We start from the raw sequence: 21,434 nt of genomic DNA on the forward strand, positions 1-21,434 counted from the left end.
AGACTCGTCAGAGTGAGAAAAGAATGCTTGAATGGGTGTTCCTCACAAGTATCCACTACCCTCGCACACGGGCACAGTAAATCGACGAAGCAAACAAGTAATGCTCGTCGACAGTCCTCAACCTCAATGGATCAAATGAACCATGATTGCCCGCGTTTTGCCGTTACGTGACGGTTGACGAGCCTTGAAGCTTAATCCGGTCCTGACGAGCTGCAACTCATACATGGGTAGACTTTCCGTGGCTTCGGACCACAAAAACAGACCAACCCCCAAAAGCGATGGACGAATGCGCGTCGGTTCGAACCGAACGCGTGCACCTTTTCTTTTTGCTACTCTAGAAGGATGCTCGTGTCAATAATGGTACCGAATCCTCCTCTTTTTACTTCGTCCTTGCGTTCGCCTAGCCTTGCGGTGATTTCGCTACTCCTCCCACCCGAAGCCATTGGCCATGGGTAGGCCGACCGTGTGTATACATCTGGGAACTCGGAATGCTGAACTGCTGGGCGCTGTTTACCTAAGTTGAGCGAGTTGGTAATTACGTGCGTTTTGGTACGGTCCGTTTCCCTACAGTTGGTTCCACGGAGAGCGAAGGGGTATTGTTGCGTATTTCTTTCGATCATTCTCCGCGTGAGTGGGGTAATGGGCATCAATTTTAGTCCGTTACACCGGAGGTAGGATCATGAACTTTGCACCTCGACGCGGTTGCCCATCCGATGGCGAACTTGTGATTAATCGATACATCATCAAACTGCCACCGACCCGTTATCGACTTACTTGCGCATAATAATCTCCGGCACCGAATAGCGCCGTCGGAGCAGCCCCGGTCCGGGACTGGCCGCGTTCGCATACGTTCCGGCCCCCATCCTGTGGTTCTGGTAGCAGCAATAACTATCGCACGTGCTCGATAGGTCCCAGTTCGATGAGGACGACTCGCGGCTGTCTTGACTGCGGATGAAATGAAAATAGATCATGTTTTACTGTCACTGGTTGGGCGATTTTTGAAAGGAATTCTTCGCGGAGCCGGAGCCACTTTGTAAATCTCTTCCGACTCTTCCGTGCACACAGTCGAGGCAATCAAGGAGCTCTCAGGACGTCTGTGACATTGAGAAGTATTTTTAAACCACCATTTGCGGTTATCCATTCGCAACCGGCACGTAGTAGGCTGGCTCTGTCGACTGTGCCGGATGTTGGCGATGTGCAATTCCAAGCATGCTGCGATGCGACCACACGACACAAGAATCGCACCGCCGGCTTTTAGAATAGAAGCGGTCTTTGCGGTCCATATGCGAATCTGGCGGAGACATTTTAAAATAACCCACCGGCGCGTGTTTCGCGTGCGCCACCACCTGGCACACCGCAACTTTAACGCGGTTTTCTGCGCTCAAGAATTAGCCCGAACGTCTGGTACTTACTGTTTTTCGTCGATCGTAGCAAGCCAGATGGTTTTGCGCAGGTCGAGAGGTTGGCATCCTGAAGGCCAGCGGAATACTTGTCACGGATACGTATCGCATGCCACCAACTTAGATTATTCTTTTGGACTTGGTGAATTGTTGAAAATGACGAACGAATCGTGTGCAAAACGTCAACAAAAACAAAACAAATCCCTCGATCGATCATCGATGGTCGATCAACTAATCAGCCGAATCGGTGTAATAAACCTGATCAATCTGGCAACCGTTCCGATCAAATGACAGGTCAGTCCTTTGTTCTAAGAATTTACCGCTCAATGCCACTCTGGCCGTGTGTGGCTTGTTGAAAGTGTAGTGATACAGTGAAAATGGAGCTAACCGGTGCTTACGGACTAACGAAACAGCCTAGCGAAGCAGTAAATCCATCATGGATGTCTTCCGCCACGGGATCGACCACCGGCACCGAATGGGAGTCAACGATGGCGACCCCGCCACCCGATGCGCCCGGCTTCGGAACGCTGCCGTTTGCGGGAACCCCAGCGACAAGTGTCTGGGGTTCGCACCTGTACAACGGTAGCTACGATTGGCATCCTTCGATGGCGTACGGAAGCGGCGTCCGAACGATGACCTCTACAGATGGAGCAAATTACTTTTCGCTCTACCCTGCGACGAATTACGGATACTTCTCGGGGGCACTGCAACCGTTGGCACCCCCCAATGCCTATGCCAGTGGTTTGAAGACGCAGAATTGTACGGCGATCGAGAGCATCGTACCAAACTCATCATTAGACATTTGCGGTTGGACTGGCTCGACAATGAGTGAACTTTTGCCTATTAAATCCGAACCCGAGTTAGTAGAACAATACGGTGACGTTGGTTCGAATAATTGGCCCTACTTAATTGCTACACCACCTCTATCTCCATACCCACCTGCCCCCATCGAGTCTTGCGCATCTGAAACAGTTCACAATTCGGTTGATGCGAAAGTTCCAAAAGCTGCGAAATCAAAGCGTGTTAAAAGCTCCTCCGGGACCAGGCGTCGCAACAACGGTGCGCCGCCGGTTGGCGCGGTGCTATGGTGCGAACCGTGCAACAAATGGTTCGTCCGCATCGCCGGCCTGAAGCAGCACAATCAGGTTAAACATTCGGGTGATAAGCCACACAGTTGCGTCAAGTGCGGCAAACGGTTCGACGATCCGGTCATTCTCGAGCGGCATTTTGCGCGCCACGAGGCAACGAGTAAGCCGTTCAAATGCGAGAGCTGCCCGAAGCAGTTCTTTTACCGAATGGACTGGGTGCGTCATCAGTACAAGCACACGGGAGCCTCACCGCACGCATGTAGCGTCTGCGGGAAATCTTTCTCCCGTCGGGATCATCGGAATGCGCATGAGCAGATACACGAACGACAACAGTAAGTAGTTCCCCTTGCAATTCCTACAATAGTTAACTTAACCTAACTTGTTCCTTTCTTCAGGTTGGAAACTAGCAAATGAAATATTTTCCACATGCCATGACTGTGTCATGGCCCAAGCTAACGTGTGTTGATTTGTAACGCCTTGAATATGAACGAATCGGTAATCGGCACAACGGCACACATTTTAGCGAGGCAATCGTCCTGCCTAGATACAGCAAGATCCTTTCGTCCGTCTGTATCCTTTGGTCGTTGGTTGCTTACGGACGATATTTTGGTCCAGCAAACCTTTGTTTTCAATACAGGTGCAAAAAAACTGCCTGATCGTGTTTGTGATCGGTGCATTTTGAATTTTGCAAGCTCTAGCGGTGGGCGGTGTTTTGTGATGAGGAAAAAAATGACACTAGAAACTAGAACATTAGCCGTATGCCTTTGTCTGTCCTGGTTCATCCTGCGGGGTAAGACTTTTGAGCATATTTTACTCTGGTGATCGATTTTTTGGTGGCACGGCCAGGTAGACAAAAACGTACCCTTGGCCGGTGCCAGTCTGGAACGTAACGTTATTGAAAATGAAGATGGTTAGGTTAGGTAGATTAGAAACAATTTTCGTGTTCCGCCCCGTATGTGGTGTGCTGCGTGCGTGGCACTTCGAAGGTATTGTTGCAATGGGTAGTTTCCAGAAAAACTATATAAACTGGACCACAGCATCCAGATTTCATTAGTTGTTAACTGAACATTACACAGGTTACAGTGTTCCGAAAAATTTGCCGGTTTGGAGAGGCACCAGTGATTTGCGAAGAACAAAACACAGCAAAATGCAACTAAACTCTGCCGACTTTATGGGTAGTGACAATCAGTTAGGAACGTGGAACAACAATGCGTTTTCGTACGGAATGTTCAGTGATTACAGTGTACCGTCAGCCGATTGGCTAACGCCATTTCCACCAGACTTGGAAGCGAGCCCGCTCGACTGTGATACCGAATTACACAAGGAACCAATGTATCCGGGACATAGTGGTCCGTGCAGCGGTGACATATCTCCCATGGATTCACCAGTTGCAGTCGCCGAAGCAGACTCAACCGAGCAAGCAGCCATGTTCGCCCAGCCATCCTTTAACCAGCGAATGGTAAACGTCGGCCATGGATACAAACAGCAGCACGTCTTATCGGTCCCCGGTATAAGCTACTTACCGCAATCCGCCTACTATCCTTCGAACGGTCTCGGACCAGTGGCATCGGGCCCAATGCTGGGCCAGGCGAATTTGTATCCATCGCCACCGGGAACAATTATGAAAACGGAGCCAGGAGAACCGAGCAACGTTCCGTATATGTTGTACATGAACAGTGATCACATTGGACACGCAGTGCCCTTCAATCGGTGTTCCACCGAAAGCGCCAACATGGTACCTGGGGCACAGTATGGCGCACATCATACCAGTGGTCTTCACCAGGCGTACGCAATGAATCCGCAAAGTTTCGAACAACCGATCGCGCAGGGAGGACCTCTGGCAACACCTATGCCCAACCCAAAGTACGAAGTCTGGACAACATCCAGCGTGAATGCATCCAACGCCATGGGTTATCCGACAGCAGAACAGTACGGTGCCGAGAAGCAAGACTACCTCTCAGACTACAGTCCATCATCATCACTGGGCGGCGGAAGCAGCGCCATCAAGACCGAGGTATTTTCCGATGTATCCCAGTCACCTCCACCGCCACCGATGCCACAGCACCTTCTCGTGCAGCAGTCGGGCACGACGTTCGCCGTGGTTTCGAAAGAAACTAGACCAGCGGAATTAGATTCAGTGGTTCAGAAGCCGGTACGCAAAGCACCACGTGTGATCGCAGACATGGGTCAACGGTTCGTGTGTCCCGAGTGTAGCAGAACTTTCGCCCGTCAGTGTGGCCTTACGCAGCACATCAAATGGAACCACTCAGGATCGAAGCCGTTCCGCTGCTTCACTTGCGGCAAATGTTTCGCCACACAGGAAGCGCTGGTTGCGCATACGGAGCGCCACACTTCGACCGACAAACCGTTCCAGTGTACGAGCTGTCCGAAAGCTTTCTTCCACAAGAACGATCTCCGTCGGCACATGTATCAGCATACTGGAGCCGCACCGCATATCTGCAAGTACTGCCGCAAAACATTCGCCCGTAAGGACCACTGCCAGGCGCACGAGTATTCGCACGAGCGGAAGGCAGCAAAACGACGCTCGACGAAAAAGGGGGCCACTGATACCGACCTCAGTTCTACGACAAGTACACCGTCGCCTGAAATGTTCATTGTAGGGCACCAATGAAGGCGCGAAGGGGTTTCGGCATGACGAAAAGATAGACATACGTTTAAAATTGTAGAAACACATAACGGTATTTTAAATTGGTAACCATGCGATACTATGCGCAATATATTGTCAAATAAGCTTTTATAGTCAATATATACTCATATTTTATTGTGATTCCTTTGTTCAAAGTTAAGCATTGTAAGCATAAAACGAAACATTAAAGATACGTAACAAGTATAATCAAACTAGCTTTTGAATGCAGCACCTTCCTGAGAGACTTTGCCGTGTTATCGGGCGAAATGGATCGAAAACGTACACAGATTTTACGAAACCGCCACCTGCCTTCTCAGTTGTGTAGTTTGTTAAGTGAAAATGAGTGAGCTTCGCTTTATAATGTAGCATTAAACGCTATCTTATATATTAAGTACGTATAAGTTTCACACTTTAGGACACAAGATTAAATAAAGATCTTTTATCTTTTACTAAACTACTAAATATTAAACATTCAACGAGGTTGACAAACTTTTAAGCTGACTTTTAAACTTTTAAGCTTTGTATTAGTGATTGATTAAAAATTACCCAAACACGATCAAATAAAAATTACATTGTAAATAACCACATTTGAAAACAATGTTTCAATATTGTCATTAAAAGCGGTTGAAATCATGTACAACTCCGAAAAGCATCCCAAACGGCAGAGGCAACATAAAAACAGCAGAAGTAGATAATAAGCAGTATCGCGATAATTTTGAGTGCTGAGTGAGAATAAAAAGTAAGGTCCAAAATAAAAAATTAATTACAAAAATAAATCCAAAACCAAAAGTCTCGTTACAAATTAAAAGGCTGATGAAGTCAGAGAACTGTACCCTTATATTCAAAGCATTTTGCTACCCCCACACAACCGATGTTTTTTACCTCGCCGAACACGAACAAACGCTGACCGAAGGACCTCGCAGAAGAGAGCAAACTCCAGCCAGCCATTAATACATTATTCATGTTTGCATGTTTAGACACGTTTCGTGGAAGTTCATGAACTTTATAGGGACCACTTTCACTTTCGCACAGGCCGCCCGGCGTTATTTGGACCCCATAGGTCCAAAAAGGTCTGGTCTAGGTCTATTTAGACCAGAACAGCTGTTTTAGTTTGCTGCCACTAGCCACTGCCAGATGGCGCTTAACTTCATTTGGGGTTACTAAATTAGCTCCCCCGTTTTCGTCAAGTATTATGAAACAACTTCCAACTAATGGCGAACAGTTTTCCGTCAAGCAATTTGAAACGGAATTTGAGAATTTGACAAAAAGAATGAAAAATCGAGGTGTTCAAGAGTATGTGATACAAGAAATTGTCAATGGCATCAATTGCCGGAACAAGATGAATTAACAGTATCCCAAAGCACTTCATATAATGAAAATAGTCTCACGCATAGTGTCAATGATAAACGATCTCTCAACTCCATCGCACACGTATAAATGATACAGCACAAAAAGTTGATCTTTTTTCCCTGTTTTGACCTCTTGCCTAGCCGTCGCCTGTATTTCCAAAAGTGCCAAAATAAGTTAACATGTTCCATTGAAGTTAATCGGTTCGGAGTACGAGTTCCCTCCTTGGGGATAACTACTCAGGACGTATTCGCAACGAGAAAACAAAAACTCCCTTCACTCAATCTGATTACCCTCGGGATCAAACATACGGGGAACTTGAACACGATTCTGACCGTTTGAATTTTTGGAATGATGGTACATCTTTGGAGTTAACAACGAATAGACACATACGCCACGAAGAACCTTGTTTGCCCTTGCACGTGATCGGTCCTCGGTCCTGGGGTCTAGTGCATTAATGATGAGCCAATTTCACGAATGGGTCCCATTGAAATCTTTTTCTGTTCCGAGCGCATCAACGAACTCGCGGACAGAGTGTTGAAGAATTAAAACGCGCTCCCTTATGTGGCCACCTCCCGAAGGTGGACTCAATAATGAATTTAAATTGCAATAAAGTTACCTTGATTCACCAGTACACGATGGCAAATGTTCAGACGTCCACAAGCTCCTTGTGCACTTTAACAAAGTGCGGACGGAAATCGGAAAAGCATTTATCCTCATTAAAACTTGCAACAATGAAACGTCCTGTTTTGTGAGATGAGTGTGAGCTTGCCGAACATCTGAAGCAATATTTTCCAACTCATTGTATGTTGATCGAAAACCAGCACCGAAAAAGTGTAAAAGTGAAACACGTCAAAAACGGAAGTTCTTCGGTAGAACCGGTTCCGGCTCGTGAATAATTGTTGCCCTACGAGCCCACATCCGTTGCGTGCTAGCAGCCAAAGGTTAGCGACGGGCACGAGGCACACCTGTTTCTGCTGGGTGTGTTATTTATTCACAGTTTAATCGCCCCGGCAAGTCGGCGGAACCGGTATCTTGAAAACATTCGGAAGTTCCGGCGGCCACAATTTTCCAGCTGGATGTTTTTGAGAAAATTTAGCGTTGATTCATCCGGCATGGTAAATGAACAACTGTGGTTTCCTTCGCCAGCTGCCTCGGCAATAGGTACTGAATTCCTTGTTAGAGGCTGTTTCGGGAACGTTGTGTAAATGCGATGATGTTAACATGCGAAAAACGGCTCGTGCCGGCCGAGAAACTAGATTCACACAGAACTAGTCCAGCCATGGCTGAGCCCTGTGCTAGATGTTTTGTAGGTCAGTATATCAGAAAGTGTTACTTGGTTAAAGTTTGGCTCGTTTTGTGCGTTTCGACAACAATTTGGGATATTGGCTCGGTATACATACCTCCGAAGGTTGGAACGTTGCGACTTCGGTGTGTTCCAGGCTGAACGAACAGTTCGCAGAATCTGCTCGATATCTGGTATCTCGCGACCTGCAAAACAGATTTTGAGTGCAATTATCGACACTGAGAAACAGAAATAGCCTATCGGCATTAAAGGACGAAATTGAAAATATAACAGTTTATCCGCGCGTGTACGTCCATGATCTGGATGAACAACGTGCCGTACGTGCCCGAAGCAATATTTCGATGAAACGTGTAAACCCAAGACAGTCGGTAAATATTGAACTTTTTGATTGATTGCGTTTTGTATATTTTCCCGCGTACGCCGTTCACTAGAATTGGCATGAGCTGTGTGATGGCAACTTTTGATAATTAATTTCGCATTGGTTTCAAGCGTGCCATAATTGTACGATTAAACAATGAGAATAATATACCACAACATCGCATCAAAATTCCGGCAGTAAAGTTCCTCAAAGCAATCTCGTGATTGAACAAATTTTCACCAGAGGAAACTAGCGCAATTCGGCATCTGCGGTGCGGATTTCCATTTTAGTGATTTTATTTCCCTCCTTATTGTTGCTGTACTTTATGGTGGCGTTGTCCGTTTCTTTTTTCCCGTGCGACCGAATAACACAGTTTCATCGGTTGTCGGTCAACCGAATTCATACCGAAACTAGCCAACCATTTCGATTGACGAACATGCTCTGAAGGAAAAGCGAAAACAAGCCAACACGGAGTGCATTTCATAACCATCGAGTGATAAATATTGAACAGACCCGACCAGATGCAGTCCACACGCGCGGAGGCACGCCATAAGTGTGACCGGCATCAAGTGTCGCGCACCAGTAAGCTCAAAAAGCCTCTGTCGCCTTTCCAATCGCTCAAGTAGAACCGTGTTCTCTGACCTTGGCCAAGGTATGTTTTAGCCGATGGTACCGGATCGATACATCGGCGAAACGGCGATTAGGGCGGCAGATAAAGTCACTCTCTGCTAAAGCCGCCAGGCTAAAGCACGCAAATGGCGTGGACTGGAATGAAGCAGATAACGCTAGACCGGAACTTCCTCAAACACGGAACCTGATAAATGGTTTCTGTCCACTGCTTCCCTTCCTGCGACAGTGTATCGTAGGGGCCGATTGTTCAACTTTCTTTCGTGGGAAATGCAACATTGCAGGCACGCTGGTACCGCTAAAGGGATTAATTCTTGGTTTATAAAAATAAGTACCTGGAGTTACCTGAGCAACTCAACAACTAATAACCATACACGCTACATACACAAGTATATCTGCCGACGAAGTCCTGCAACTAACAGGATTGATCATCCAATCCTCTAACAACTACACGGCTTTGAAGTGGCCTTGAAACGAGCCATTAAACGATACTGACATAGTAGCAGCTTACTTTGATCCCGCGATATCGCTGTACTTTCCCAGCCATGATAATGACAACCCGAAAAGACAGTTCTTGGTGGTAACGTCCCCCTTTGTTTGTTCCATGCAATAAATGCTCGGATATAGAATGCTTCTTCTAATTCTGATTTTGAATTCTACAAGTGCGTTAAGTTAAGAGTGAGTTAAGTTTATACTTTATTAAGTTAATTTTCAATTTTATAAAAGATACCATTCACTGTCCAATACAGCTCAAAAAGGTGTTGCTCATCTTTATCGGAGCAATGCCAATACGAACATCGTCGAGACTATGAAGTTTGGATTAGCCAAGTCATTGAGTGAGTCGAGTGTAATCAATTTTATTGACGATCCCTCGAGCTAGCTTCCCTAGGCTTTAGTGTGGCGCTTCGCAAGGGGATGGTGCAGGTGCAACGTGCTCTGCAGCGTGACAAATCATGCCCTTCCAACGTGATCGATCTATTCAATTAAGCTGCGTTTGATACAAGTCGGACCCCACGACACTAAGGCAACTCTGCAAGTGACATTTGTACTAATTTATGCCTTCGTGGAATGACTACGCCTTCTGGTTTGTCTGGTTCGATTCGCGCATTTGAACGGTTTGATATTTGGATCCGATTAATGGACATCATTTTTAATGATGAAACGACTGCTCAGGCCAACGATGTGATTCTTTCCATTTGTTTAACATATTTAATGTCAAAATTATCCACCCAATGCCGCGGACTTAGCGTGGATAGCGTGTACAGAATTCTTTCCGTGGTTGAACCCCTCCCTGTTGGCGATGACCATGAAAGCATAGTTTAGAAAAGGTATGTGCGAAAAGGGTAATCTTTAACATTTTTTACACGTCATCCTGCGGAAGTATACCATTATGTGTCCCGAAAATGTGATTGATCGATCACATTTTCCAACCTATCGGATCGCTTGCGACGGCGAAGGGATTGTACGCATTTGAGATGAAATATTGCAATATGTCTCCAGGCAAAGCATTTCCTGCAGCAAATTCCCTTCATTCCAGACTTTTTTTCCGTTTGTCCGCTAAAATGTTGCCTATGCCAGCAAATTTGGATGTATGGAAACGATGGCTCAGTCGAACCACAAACAAGCTAATGTTGCCCACCGTTTGCAGCCATTTTCGTTTGTTCGAAACAGTCCAATTGTGGCTGCAAGTGGCCAACATTACGTGCCGGCACGGACTTCAATAACGGACAGACGATATCGATTCCGACTGAAGGTATGCTCTGTTGTGGCTGGCGAGTCGCGAGTTCAAAGACGAACTGGTCCAATCTGGAATCATCGCACGGCACCATTTCCTCGCTAACGTTTACCACTCGTCGCTCGTTTACCACTCACATGTCCCTAATGCTTTTCAGATAAGGTCAAGACGGTTCCCTTGTGAAGGCTACATCCTGGATGTGGCTTTATTGTTTTTCTTTCTCTCCGCTCTTCAAGAAGTAATTTCGTTTCGCTTTTTCTGTGTCCAATATTTACACAACAAGAGCTGTGGTGAGCTAATATATTCCTTCTTGCCCTGCAAGATGCTTGCGTTACGAGAAAAGCGTTCAGCTTTCGAACCCGGTAGGAGATACGCCTTTGCCAGCTACCAGCAAGGCAAAGGTGCCCTAGAGATTGAGTCGATTGAGGACAATTTCATCAAATTAATTTGCAACGTAGACGAACACCGACTGAATCACCATGTCTCTTAATCCACCTTTTCCGTGCTACAATCGGTGGTAGCTGCATGTCAGGCGAAGAGCCATAAACCGGGCACACTTTACATCGGACTCCGGCTCATCACGCACAGATGTTTGATGGCGCTGTTGGTTTTAATTTCCAGTGTTTTCGTTCCTCGGCAGTGGTTGAATTTCGTTTTAAAACACGCAAACTATCTATTTTAATCACCCTTAGCTGTGTTTGGTTGTGTCGGGTCAGAAAAAGGCCGGCTACTTAACGATCCGGCAGCTCAAGCCCACTTTGCGTGGGAAATGGAACTGCCAACGTGAAAAGAGCCATCGGAGTTCATGCGGGCGCAACTTTTGTGTGGCTTTTCCTTCAACCAGATTATGTGGAACACCAGATATAAAGCTTCGAAAATATTCAAATTAGACCCTCGCTGCCGAGCCGCGAGTAGCCACGAATTATGTTTCCACCAGTTTCGGATGGAAAGGACTGGGACGGAATCGGCAATTAAAGCTGCGTTTGAACTAGATTCTCTTGCGCGATACGAACGAACCTTACCGGTGGCGCCATTTTTTTCCGCCTAGTGGAATAAAAATCTACATCAACCCCTCCAGTATCGTAGTAAGCAAAATTGTTCTAATGCGTTATTGTGACTGGCCGTTTCCGACGTACCGGGCCCGGGTTTGTTTCGAGTTCCAATTGGGGTTTGGTTTTATTTATTCCGAAACCGCGAACCGCGCGCCAGAGGCTATTGACCCAAATTCTGTGCCCATTGGATCCGGCGGCGGTCGGCGGTCAGTGCTTTCGGGTGGGCGATGTCGACAGGTCGATTGCCACACTTTTCGATAGGACACGTGACCCGTCCGGTCGGGTTTACTCCGGCACTTCGGTGGTCTTCATTCGCGCCCCCAGAGTGTGCCGGTGGCTCTGCAGTAGCCTCATTTCTCAAGTGGTCATTGCGCGATTGCTCGCGGTTGTTGGCCGACCGGCCGGCGTTCGTGTACGATTAGGATTTCGGCCAGCGCCAGAGAGGGCCCGGCCTGACGACGACCAATCACGATTTCCTGTTTGCTTTCCTGCGGCGCCAGCTGGAGTCCGAGGGGCACTCGAAAACGCAAATCGGCGACACGTTGCCGCCGGATGTGGATTAAATGGATCACCACGAGCGGCAGGGTCAGAAAAGTTTGGTGCAGCTACAAGCGGCCACGTTCGGATGCCAACTGTGGCCATCATTAACCCGTAATCGTTTGAAATCGCCAACGCCCCGCCAGTGCGCCCATAATAATAGGACTTATATCTGGGGCGCATAAGCTTCGCAATCGCAACGTGAGTGTGCGTCGCAGAGCCAGAAGTAAAGTACAAGCCAGTTAGGACAGCGCGAAGACAATCAAAAATCGTTTCGAAACACACGAAACGATGATTAATGTTATCGGTGAATGTTTCGCTAAAGAGTGGTTCCCACAATCGAAGCCATCGCCCAATTACGACGAATGTCTTGAGAACGCACCGAGGTGTCCGAGGTTTGGAATTCATCGATTTATTGCCCCGGCTGAAAGGGCTGATTGTCAGGACGGCGGTCACGTCTCGCCGATAAAAGCCATTTCGATTGCACGCTCACCAGGGAGCGATCGGAACGCGAACGGTAGCATATTTCGGTAGCCTTCTGGGACTTTCTTTCAACCTTACCACCTTTTCGGCGGCCCCGGTGATGGTGTGATGATAGATTGCGATGTTGTCGCCTGATTTATCTTAGCACCGCACCGCGTAGTCGGACAAATTTGTTTACACCCTTAACGATCGATGCTTGCGAGTGGCTGGCTTACGGCACTTTGTGGTTTATGTTTTTATACCGAATTTTGTATTCATTTGAACGGGAGCCGAGCGGAACGATAGAAAATGTTTGCCCGAATGCAAAGTTCGGATTGAATTTTTCGTACTCATTTGTTTGGGTGAATATTGTTCCTTTCGCTAGGGAATCCCATTTGCATGTCGCGTTGAAGAAATATGGCCGTTGAGTGAGGCGCCATCAGGTTGATCGCGCTCAATACTGGTGTGCCCCCGTAACGTAACAAGTGGCCCTTTTTTCGTAGAATTTTCTCTGGGATTTTTTCTTGATTTTAATTTTGCGCTCCAATTTATAACACAAAATAAGGGTAGGCAAGTTTTTTGCTAGAAAGGAAGCCTCCATTACATTGTGCTAGGGTTGTTATCCAATTCGAATTCGTCTAACAGCGAACTCTCGCCAGAATCGATCCGCTTCGGCGGACAACTAACGTAAATTGACTTCAAATGGGTGAACGCAGGATGCGTCGTTCTGGCTGGCTGGCTAGCTAATTAAGTTCATTTATAGCCTCAGTGAGGTACGTATGAGTGATGGAGCCTATAAAAGCAATTTGCTGCCGAGTGGAATATAATCCTTCATTATTATTTTAATACTAGCATTTTCTTTGCCTAGTACCCGTACACCGCAAGGTAACGCTGCTCACGTTCTTTCGCAAAACGGCACCCTACAGCGCTCTGAAAGCTTCTTGTTTTCTCCCATAGTGTTTACATCCCCATCTGACCTTGACCTTTTTATCATCGGCGCATCGATGTCGGTAGTTCTGCCGCTCGGGAGGTTTATTGAGTTTCTACAAAAATAGAACTATTGTTCCAACGGTCTTTGTTTGATAACACAAGCTTTCTTCCGTATCACAAGAACAGGGATGCTACGATGCTACGATGCGGCGGAATATTGAAACAATATTAAACTGCAACTGAAAGCATGCCAAACGCACAATCTAATTGACCATTTACTATATATTTACTTGCCGTCTACTATAGAAACAAATTGGGTTTGTTAATCGGAGCAAGTCCTATTTCGACTACAAAGATAATTCAAACTAAGGCGAGTCAGCCAATTTGTTGCGTGCTTATGCTTCAATCAGAAGTTGGATGATTTTTGACAGCAAAGGTTATCAACCACCATCTGGAAATCATATTCTGTTCCACATATCATAAACAACTAATTCGGTGTGGTAATCGAAATCAACGTCGCACCATTTATACAGTACCATAAAAATAGATAAAAACAAAAATAGATGCGCGAGAATAGTACTTTCCAGCTGGCACGCATATTGGTTCGTTCAAGTTTAGTGGCAGCAGCATGTTGGACCAGACCGGTCCATGTGTTGCGCCCCATCATTTTCTGATTGATTTTCACGCAAAGTAAATTTAATACTACTCCATCTTCGCAGTCTACGAAAGGTTGATTTTTATTTATTGTGCAACGATCGTAAGATCCGCTCTTTGCTCACGATCTGTATGAAAAATAATAGCAGCGTATTGTAATTAAACTGAAATATTAAAAGGAATAAAACGGTAAATGGCTGAACGTCGCAAAACGCCTCATAATAACCAATTACAAGGTATAAATGAAGGACTGTACGCGAAGGATGCTTGCGCGAATTAGCATTTTGCCTTTCATCAGACTTATGTTGCGCTTTTTTGACACGTGTGTCTGGCGTGTGCTTCACGCCCCAAAAAATGTAAAAAAACACGAAAATAAATGGCATTACGTGCTGTTTCTTTCGCCTTGCCCTTCGAAAACACACTCGCAGCCTTCGTGGCGTCTCGTTTCGTCTATTTCTAACACAGCAGCAGCATGACTCGGGCGCTGGAAAATTTCGTGGAAAATGAGGCCTCTAACGAGTACTTTTGCTCATTCCGGAGATCGCCTGGGAATCGTAATTGGCTATCCCTCATGATCATCGGTGACTAACCACTTTTCGGCCTAACCATAAAGGTCAGAGACCACACGGCGCGGTGAAAGAAAAGAAAATACAAACAATTTTCGTTTTATTTTTGTCGACATCGTCTCCGGGACAGAGAAGACAAGCTGTTACAAGAGACTGGTGACTCATGAAGGTAGAATCATCAATCGGGTCGTGGGCTTGGTTTGTTTTCACCCGTAGCACTCCATGGAATCCGACGATCGGCCAGGGAAAGGCTTCTTGGCAGAAGACTGCAAGTGTATTCGGATGCGACTGAGTGTCATAAATATCTCCCGCGGTTTCGGTGACAGTTTATGACCGTCTGTGGTATTTTCGTTCTCACTTTCGTTTCTTGTTTTGGGTGCGTCTCTATTAACACGAAGCCAAACGTTTCGTGTTTTATAATATTTTAAACACAAACCCTCCAGAACACATGTGCTGCCTGTTTGGTATTCACGTAGCACGTAGCATTTTAGGGTGACTCACGACATTGCAACAATCAGTGCTTTTTGCAGCATCGGCAAAGAAAGTAAACTGTAGCCGAAAGGCAACAAGTCGTGGGATAAAATTGTGTTACCAAAACTTATCTTGGTTCTGTCGCTGTTTTTGGGTAATTGAATTTCAACTTTCATTCGCCCGTGCTTTCGCTTCTCTCGACTCGACTTGCACTTCGAAAAGGACAACGCCACTTACAAAAGTTTTGAAGCTCCTGCACTACCTCACAGACTGACAGTCGTATCTACACTAGTGGCCAGCAACACTCGATACGTATTTCTTTTCATTACACCAATGGCAATTGTTGAGGGAACACATTTCTTCCCATAAAAAGAAACACCACGAAAGCCGATCAACGTTCCCTAGGCTGAGAGGAAGGCACAATCGTACTTGAAAATCATCAACTATTAAGCAGTGTTCTTGCACTCGTCATTGGCGTGTTTTAGATGAGCTTCCGGTTTCCCGTACACCCAGACGTCTGACATCGTGGCCCGGCTAGCGTAATGGTGCAAGTTTTGTACGGAAAACTTTTCACCCATTTTGCACAAAGTTTCATGTGGGTTCGTAAGGAGGGAGAGTCCTCGCGATGTTGCCGTGTACTCACGGAGGATCCCCTCAGGACCAGCGGCCTACAAATACTCCGCTCCGCCGCTACAAATACGCCGACGATAAATTATGGACGCAGCTAGGGAATCGGCCCAGCTGTTTTGGAGCACTTCTCCAGGGCGAGCTGTCTTCAAAAACTTTGCAAATTGATCGAAGAAACGAACGTCCATCGCTTGCGCTACCGGGTAAAACCGGGCACATCCGACATCAGTAAACGTTTATGGGTGTGTGTGTTTTTATGTCATGCCGTAATCGATGAGGGGATAAGAATCGACAATACCCGTTGCAGTTGATACAGTGTTCCGTTCTCCGTTGGCTCGTTAATGTTGCACGAACGTGTGATTTAATTTACTGCCACATCCTTCGATAAGTGAGTAATAACCATGCAACTGATGCTTGATTGGATGATGATCTGTTTTATTCAGCATTAATATTGCTGTGAAACAAGTAAAAATCGCAAAATATTCTATGTTTTTTCTCACAGGAAATATGGCTCTTATTAAAACCCGTTTTTAGGCCAGTTGCCGTATACATTCCAAGACAAGCCGTGGAAATCGCACCAGTTCACAACACTAGTGTTTCGCACTTTATGGGTGTCGTAAATTACGAACAATATACTGGCCCTCCGATCACTGGCCTCTAGTTTATTTAGTCGCTGCCTTGGATCACGATTATCTAACCGACCGCTGACCGAAAAGGACAACAAGAAAATAGCAACAACAATGCCCGAGCTGTGCTATCTTTCTAGCCCTTCCTTCAGGAGTCTGGCCACCGGAAGGGGTGGCTCTGATTTGTTTGTTGTTATTTCTCTCTCAGCAAAAGCTATTATGCTACCCGTTCCGGAACCATTTCGCACGGTGCCGGATACTGATGGGAGAGTAAAGCGCAGCGCAGAAGGACTCATTTTCCGTCGGTGGCACAGAAAACAGGGAGTGTGATTGCCCACCTCAGCGCTGGAGACCGCGAAAGAAGGCAGCTGGGGAGCATACAACTTCGTCCTTTCGGTTGAACGACCTGGTAGGTCGCAAATTTGTTGCCCAGGACCTACCTTAATGCCGTACAGCCTGGCTAGGCTTGGTGCTGTGCTGCCTGGCACTCGCCGTAGGATCGGTGTTGTATTTTGCTTTTTTGTGTTCACTTTCCGCCTAATTACGCGAGAAAATATCCCGCGCCACGATTATGCTGCCCCGGGTCGGGCAGGTACGACAGGTTAGGCCAAAGGCCACTGGCGACTAACAGGTCCCGTATCACGTGTTGAAATCTGACGCTGAAAGCATGTCGTTATGTGTAGCCGGTGCGCTTTCCATGCCCGTCGGCTCCGGTAGATAAGCATCTCCCGAGGAACGTGTTGCACATAGCCCCAGCACTTGCAATCGAATGTACTACTTTTCTGGTCGCAAGTTCCGTTTTACCTTTCTTCTATTTCATTTTCACATCCTCACGAGCCGTGAAGCGTACGGTATATCTTAGACTGATGGCTTAATAATCGGCTGCATCTTGCAACACGATTTGGTGCACTCCGCGATATCGTGCTCGTGCAGGCTTTCGTTTGTCTGCACGCAAGACAACTAAATTTCACCGTCGTCTGATCGTCAACCGATGACCTCGCGAGGTCACCGTAGTTCAGACGCACGAAACAACGACACTTTGTTCAGCACGACAAGGATTTCAATAAAAGCTGTCACTAATCCGAGAACTATCCGTCCATTCCAGGTTGCTCGAGTCGGACTCTCGCTCGGTACGGAATGATTCGCGGCTATGAACCGGTAGCTCCCTGCTGACTGTTGAAGGACGCCAGACCGGCCTACCAGCAGTGGCAACAAACTCCGACGAAAGGCGTAAGTGAACTGCTAGCATGAACAGTCCGTTTTGGGATCCAAACAGTTGCGACGCCAGATACTCAACTGCGAGTGCCCTGTGGCCACACGGCCTTTGTTAGGAACGTGAGTTCCGTCGTGGCGAGCGTACGCGATGGAGGCGCAAGGCGGTTCGTCGACGCACTCGCGGTAGTTTGTAATTACCCACGTTATGGGCCTATTTAGGATCTTAATGACCACAAATTGACAAAAGCGACCTTCCTCTTTTCTGCCGTTGGCGCTGCAGAATATCTATCGGGCTTCCAATTGCTTCAGGATATCCGAATATACACTATCCCACAATTACTACAAATGAGTAGCCGGTAAGGTGGAGTGAGCTACACAAAAAGTGTGAAATCTGTTCCCAATCTTTCCAATTGGGTGTTGGCACCACCTCAAAACTGTAATACTTCGTTAATGGAACTGTTGAAATATTCATTAAGAAAAACAGACAAGATATACGAATACACCTTTCTTCCAAAACAGTCGCTTCTAGCGACATGTACTAAGTAGATGCACCCCTTTCTGAATGACCAGGCCACTCACGCGATTGCATGCGCAGCTGCGATGCGCGATTGTTGCACATATCAACAACCTCTGAGTGTGAGCGGTGTATCCGATCCATCAACACGTTGGGCATCAGCTGTTTGTTTACAGTTTTCACTAAACATTGCCGCTTACCGGCGTTTCTTTTTTTTCTTGCTTATAAACACATCCACATGAACATTTCTCCGAGGGTGTCAACAAAATGAGATCCTGGGAAATAGTTTGCCACGTCGACCGTAGGATTTATTGACGAACGGTAGCATTTCTCTCGACAATGGAATTTTTGTTTAAATAAAAAGGTTTTAATAAAAAAAAACATGAAACTCATGCTCATCGAACCGAGTGCTCATCACTCCACAAATCTAATCGCCTACCATTACTTACCATGCTGTAGGGCTAGAGCTTGCAACAACGGGGGCATCAGAAAGTCCCGGTTCCAGATGATGCTCGGCCACGGCACGAGCCGCGTTAGGCGGTTTTCCTGATCAATGCGGCGAATTTTTGGCAACGCATCACCGCACGTGTGTTGATTTTCCTGTATTTCCAGCAAGAACTTTTCGAAATTACTAATCCGGCGATGCTTCCGATGCTTTTTACTCTTTCGCACCGACGGTTTGGCTTCCGGTTCCTGCAGCCTCGCTTCCGCTTCTTGACTGCACGAATAACCGTTCAACTTGCGATGCGCCTTGACCGACGGCTCTTTGCCGGTCTTTGATTTGTGTCGCCGACACTGTCCCGGCTTGGCTGGTTTGGTGCCGTTTTCGGGCGCAACAGCTGACGGCGAACTTGCCTTGCCCTTGGTGGCGCGATCTCGAATCTGCGCTAGTTTGGCCCCACTGGCTGGCGAGGCTATGCCAAAGGGATGCGCGAAATAGAACATACATATCGGAGCCGGACTCTGTAGGGCGAGAAGTAAGGACATGGTCATGCTTCGCAATTTGGGTTTGGTACACGGTGAATAAATTAAACTAAAGTTGTGAACTGATCGATTGTTATTATATGAGGTTCTCTAATCCAATGGAAGGAATTTTGGTACTGCTTAAAATTAGTTTAATTAGTATGTGAAACCGCTTTACGTGGTTCGATGGCTTCCTATACTAGCTTAGCACGTTAGCTCAAGATTAAATTATCCAACGGATCTTGCACCGCTTGTAGTAAGCCTCTTCGAAATCTCGAAGACGGCGTACAAACAACCAGAACGGAAACCGCCGAGTTCTTGGGTAATTAATCTTCTGTCTGAGTCACTCGAAAGACGCTGCCTGTGCTTGTCTCCTCAACGCACGGGCTGAACGGCTGAGTGAAAACACATGGCGTTCTATCGAACTGTGCCAGACAGTTTCTGCTAGCTGCTGCACCTTAACATTATGCTGTCCTGTTTTCTGCAACAAAATTAGCTCATGGTTGCCCTAAAGGTTTGGACGGGGCCAGGAAGAGGTAGTTGATGCTCCACGCTGAAACAGATGACCATAAGTGGAGGTTTAATTGACGATCGCGATAAGCGTCGCTTGATGGGGCCAATGGTTGGCGGGTGATGCGCACTAGGAAGAGGTTCTTTGTTTCGCGCTCCAAATAACACCGAAAGCAGGCACACTGTCTATCGTTTTGCATAAGATCGTGGACCCATCCAGTTGTGGTGATCTGAGCTAACTATAATGAGCGATCCAAGCGATCGTCGGATTGGGGCCATTTAACTCCAATAACGGATTAAGCTAAATCAAGTTATCACCATCTGCACTGCATAGTGGAATATGAGAAATTGAGAAAGATGAGATTTCAAATGTGTACGAAAAATTAAATTTAATAAAGTTTCGCTGATACAAAATGATGAAAATCTTTATTTTTCTCAGCACATCTGCGAAGCACGAATATCTGCGTGAGAATGACTTCGATGGCCATATTTATTTAAATTTAGAAATGTATTCTCCTCAGCAGAGATAAATTAAAGCGGGTGCCTTAAAAGTTATACATAAATAAGCCCAATAAATTCTTTTAAAACATTATTCACTACTATGCCTCAACTGTATTTGAAACATACCTGAATCAATCGATAGACAGAAGCTGTCGTCGAATTTCCTCCGCTCTTGTTGGCATTCATAATTCCTTTATCTTCAATTTCACATTAATGCTTTAACCAGTGCCACTTGTGCTTTGTACAACTTCACTTTCTAACGCAGTGCTTTTTTATTCATCACATCTTCTCATACACTCTCGATCAACACTCGTGTTAATCTGGCGGAACTTTCACGTTGCACTTTTGCGAATACAACAGCGATAATGTTGTTATCGAACTACATGACACATATTTTATCGCCCCCGTATATCACTCCTCCTATTATCAATGGCGTACTACTTTGGGTCATTCATCCTTTGGCTATTGCCGTAACGACGACCCTCAGTTGGTTCACGGTTACCGACTGTCACTCGACGATTGACTCAACTTCCGTCACGGTCATTGGGCTAGTTCTGCTATTCGCCCTCCGAACAACAAGTTGCCCCACGATGCTTTATGTAGTTCTGTCGAATCGTCGACTGTGGGGGAATGTTTTAAAAAATGGTTAAACATCGAACATCAACACGTCACGAACCCTTCCACAAACTGCCCGAGTGCAATTAGAACAATTTTGTTGTACCGTGGGTCGCAGGCCAAAGGTAGAAAAGATTGATGATCGTCCGGGGACTTGACACCGGAGCAAGAGGGGTCTGTCAGTTTAATTTTATTTATTTTTTTCAGCATATTTCCTGCTGTGACTGGGGGATTGGAACCGACCGTAGGGCCGTCATTGCATTCAACTCTCGCGCAATGGAGGCTGAGTCGAACAGGATGAATTGGAATGAATATAAACTCCTTAATAAACAATAGAGCAAAGTATAACTTGTTAAAGGCTAGTTAAACATATTTCAATCTAAATTCTGTTGTATTCAAGTAGTTTCCATTAAATACTAAATATAATTATACTTTGAATTGCGCTGGAATTTATGGTTTGAATGATTAACATCGCTTCATGATTAACTTTACACTAACTGCGTCGCAATAACACGCCTTCTTGTTATCAAATCTAGGTCAGCAATCTGCACATCAAAATAAACAAACTTAGTTCCGGTAACCAGTACGCGTCGTCGCTATGTTGAATTCACTTTGAGCTTTCCACCGACCCACCGGCCTTGTCCTTCGGAAGTAACAACGGATATGTTAACAATGAGGAAACT

General features: G+C 46.2%; 1 protein-coding gene across 1 annotated transcript in view; it reads right to left on the bottom strand.

Moving 5' to 3' along the window:
* The window catches only part of LOC131207510 (uncharacterized), a 36,042-nt gene extending 15,720 nt beyond the window's left edge, over window positions 1-20,322 (bottom strand). The window contains exons 1-4 of the mRNA XM_058200125.1: window positions 20,263-20,322; window positions 18,612-19,125; window positions 7,886-7,973; window positions 775-945 (exon numbers count right to left, since the gene is read on the bottom strand). Coding sequence (XP_058056108.1) covers window positions 775-945; window positions 7,886-7,973; window positions 18,612-19,125; window positions 20,263-20,322 — 833 coding nt within the window. The remainder of the gene's footprint in view (window positions 1-774; window positions 946-7,885; window positions 7,974-18,611; window positions 19,126-20,262) is intronic.
* Window positions 20,323-21,434: the final 1,112 nt, after the last annotated feature.

Source organism: Anopheles bellator, chromosome 2, assembly GCF_943735745.2.
Source record: "Anopheles bellator chromosome 2, idAnoBellAS_SP24_06.2, whole genome shotgun sequence".
NCBI classification, from domain to species: Eukaryota; Metazoa; Arthropoda; class Insecta; order Diptera; family Culicidae; genus Anopheles; species Anopheles bellator.